The sequence below is a fragment of the Cibotium barometz genome, chromosome 33, assembly GCF_041138505.1.
Source record: "Cibotium barometz isolate CiBa-2024 chromosome 33, ASM4113850v1, whole genome shotgun sequence".
NCBI lineage: Eukaryota > Viridiplantae > Streptophyta > Polypodiopsida > Cyatheales > Cibotiaceae > Cibotium > Cibotium barometz.
The window spans coordinates 7,663,658-7,667,291 of NC_141078.1; the positions used below are offsets into that span (position 1 = coordinate 7,663,658).

The 3,634-nt window shown below is 42.2% G+C and overlaps 1 protein-coding gene across 1 annotated transcript; it reads left to right on the plus strand.

The window, feature by feature from the left end:
- Positions 1-405: 405 nt before the first annotated feature.
- Positions 406-2,079, plus strand: LOC147619255 (uncharacterized). Its single transcript, XM_086772918.1, has 2 exons — positions 406-714; positions 1,293-2,079. The coding sequence occupies exons 1-2, from the start codon at positions 550-552 to the stop codon at positions 1,845-1,847; spliced, it is 720 nt and encodes a 239-aa protein (XP_086629044.1). The 5' UTR covers positions 406-549; the 3' UTR covers positions 1,848-2,079.
- Positions 2,080-3,634: the final 1,555 nt, after the last annotated feature.

A 3,634-nucleotide genomic window follows, 5' to 3' on the forward strand; every position in this document is an offset into this window, starting at 1 on the left:
GCACGCTTCCATGGTTTAGGTTGCAATAAAGTTCGTTCTCTCTCTCTCTCTCTCTCTCTCTCTCTCTCTCTACAGTGTGTGCTTTGGCGCTCTCTCTCTCTCTCTCTCTCGCTAGAGTCCTCTCTCTCTCTCTCTCTCTCTCGCTACAGTGTGCTCTTTCTCTCTCTCTCTCTCTCTCTCTCTACAGTGTGAGCTTTCGGGCGCGTTCGTTCTCTCTCTCTCTCTCTCTACAGTGTGCTTTGGCGCTCTCTCTCTCTCTCTCTCTCTCTCTCTCTCTCTCTCTCTACAGTGTGCTCTTTCTCTCTCTCTCTCTCTACAGTGAGCTCTCGGGCGCGCTTTCTTTCTCTCTCTACAGCGTGTGATGTTGATCTCTCTCTCTCTCTCAATCTCCTTTGTGTGTTTTTAAGCCCTCTATCTCTCTACAGTATGCTCTCTCTCTCTCTCTCTCTCTCTCTGGAACGTCTATAACCAACTAGCCTCCCTGTCTTGTGCTCTTGCTTCAAGCTCTAGCGCACACTGTCTCGAGCAAATACTGTAATTCTTCCAAGCATGGAAGCCAGAGGAGGGGGGACCAACGGCTGGCCCCTTGGTTTGCAGCCCCTTACCGTAAGATTAAGGGTTTTGGAGCATCATATCCGCTTAGCTGATGCTTCCCCCTTCCTCATCTCCACACCTTCCATCTCCTCTCAATCCTCCTCGGATCTGGACACAGAGGTAACCTCTTCTTGTTCCAAATGTTGATTTTGTTATCTACAATGTTTACTATGCTTAGTATAACCCTTGTGCCCACTAATTATGCTTAGTTGGCTGCATATCTACAATGGCCATTATGCTAAGTGCAATCCTTGTGCCCATTTAGTACGCTTAGTTGAATGCATATGTTTGTGCATGTGCTTCAATGTTTGCCCATTATTATGCTTAATTCTTTGCACATATGCATAGCTTTACCTTGGCTTTTTGCTGTTATGTGCTTTCAGCTCTTTTAGGCTTTTTCTGTTGAGTACTTCAAATTTTACACACACCATTAATTATGCTCAATTGAAGGCATATTTGAACACCTTTACCTCAGCTTGTGCTGTTTGGTGCTTTAATTTTTACACACACCATTGATTATGGTCAATTCAATGCATAATGCACACCTTTACCTCAACTTTGGCTGATGGGTGCTTTCAATTTTTACATACACCATTAATAATGCTCAATTTAATGCATATATCTACACCTTCACCTCAGCTTTTTGCAGTTGGTTGCTTCAATTTGTACCTACACTATAGTTTTCTGTTTGTTTGCAGTCCACTGGATCCTTCTTCCCTGAGAAGAGTACCACTCTAGGTACCCTTATTGGCATACACTCCAGGTCTCAAAGGAACCAGCCACTTGATGTTACCACACGGCTTCTGCAGTCTCATGAGCACATGAAGAAAAGGAACGGCGCCCACCAAAGGCATGGTTGCTGGTGTGCTTTCATTTTGTGCTGCGCGACGAGCTCCAACATGGGTAGTGAAGAGTGCATGTCCTCTTCTCTTGCCCATCTCTTGGAGCTTGAAAGGAGGGCGGTCCTCTCTCAGAGGCAAGAAGGCATGGATGAAGGGGAGGGCGATGAGGATGATTGCGCACTTGAAGAGAGTGTCAATACCCTTTTTGATGGAGAAGGGATTCTCCCTCCTCAGCCATATGGCGCCCCCTTGAAGTCGATCCTACAGCAATCCTGCACCAGCCCCGCGACCTCTTCTTACCTCTCTGCAGATTGGAATGCAAGCGTTCCCGTTGTGAGCAGAAGGAAACGCTACCAAGCCAGGCAAAGCCGCTTCCACACGTCGCTTTGCCCCAGCATTTGGAAGGCGTAGCGTGGCTTTGGGTGTTTAGTCCAAAGCGCCCACAATGTCTTTAGGCAAAGCATGGATGGCATTATGCATAAACCTCACGAAATGCTCTCGCAATATGATAGGACTGAGTTAGGCGAACTGAGCTTTCAATTGGACAAGTATATTTGTACTTCGATCTTTCCATGAAGACCTTGTGTTGAGTCTTGGCGCTTGTGCACATTATGATACATGAGTTTATAAAAGCCTTATAGTACTTACTACTAAGTACATGAGTTTAAGCCTTATAGTACTTACGACTAACTAAGTAAAGAGAGCTCTCAGGAGGCTCAGGCTCAGGCTCAGCCTCAGCCCCTCTCTCTCTCTCTCTCTCTCTCTCTCTCTTAATCACAATCTCAATCTCTCTCTCTCTCTCTCTCTCTCTCACACACACACACATGTCACACACAATCTCAATCTCTCTCTCACTCTCTCACAATCACTCAAAAAAAGTGCATGAGGTATTTCAGAAGGCCATACCTTTTTTACTAATCTTAATCCGTTTAAATGCTTTCCTCTTTGGGGCTGAACATAGCATTATCATGCTCCCATACCATCCACACATGCCAACAAGAACGCCCCCCCCCTCCCCCCCCCCCCCCAAAAAAATATGTGTCTTATTTGGGAGAGGAGTGAGAAAGGGTTTGATAGCATGTCATGCATAGGACATTGATTAAAATACTTTTCTAAAGTGGTCAGGATAGCTACCTAGAAGATACATTTGAGTAGTGTGATAAAGCAAATAAAATAGAGGATTAAGAGGACTAGATATTCTTGAAAACATGCTTTAAAAAAAATAAGCAATGAAAAATAATCAAACTTTTTGCATTACTCTTTTTCTTGATCATGTTCTCTTTGACTCTCAAATTCATCTTCTTCTCCACTTTATCCTTGATTTCTACAATGGTGATACTTAATTTATTTGTTTAAAACATGTTTTCATTTTCTTATTATGTAATTGATGCAATTGTTTAAAGGTTAATATGTGCTTAATGAATTATGGAATTTTGTCTCTATTGTACAAATTGGAACATTATTTGGGTCAATATCAAAACCAAAAAAGAAAAGATAGCACATTGACTCATGAGGTGTTCATGTGAATTAAGACATTATTTGGGTCAAAATCAAAAGCACAAAGTTTTTTACATAGCCTTTTCAAGGAGTAGCTTCATTGTGGATATTTGTTGGTCGGCAATGGGTACTAGCATGGCTTAGGCTTTTTAGATGCGTTAGTCAAGTGACAATTAAGGCAATGTCACGTTGCTGCATGTGAACACCCCTAGCTATGCCAATGTGCTTAGCATTGCATTTTATGGCATTAAGTACCCAAATTGGTGCTTTAATTAAATACAACAACACACAAACATGCCCATCATGTCATTAGGCAAGCATGGAGAGTGATCTAATGGCATTATGCATACACCAAACATAATGCTATAGGAATAAGTTGGGTCATTCAAATTATCAAGTGAACATGACCTTTTTGTACTTTGATCTTTCCATGAAGAAAACATCGTCTTGATGTTTGCGCAAAATGTTATAAATCAACCTTACTTATCTCTCTATCTCTCTCTCTCTCAAGAATTGTGTACGATGATTTAAGAAGGTCCATATCTTAAAAATCTATTTTGATGCTTTCCTCATAGAAGCTCAACATAGTGTTATGTACTCATAAGATTGATATGTATGCACATGCCTCCCCCCAATCAAAATCTCCTACATGTTCGGGTGCACACCTGCATATGTGTGCATGCATGCACCTGTCTCTCAAA

Coding starts and splice junctions, on each gene's coding strand:
- LOC147619255 (XM_086772918.1), top strand. CDS start 550: ATGGAAGCCAGAGGAGGGGGGACCAACGGCTGGCCCCTTGGTTTGCAG. Junction 715..1,292: donor CCTCGGATCTGGACACAGAG/GTAACCTCTTCT, acceptor GTTTGTTTGCAG/TCCACTGGATCCTTCTTCCC.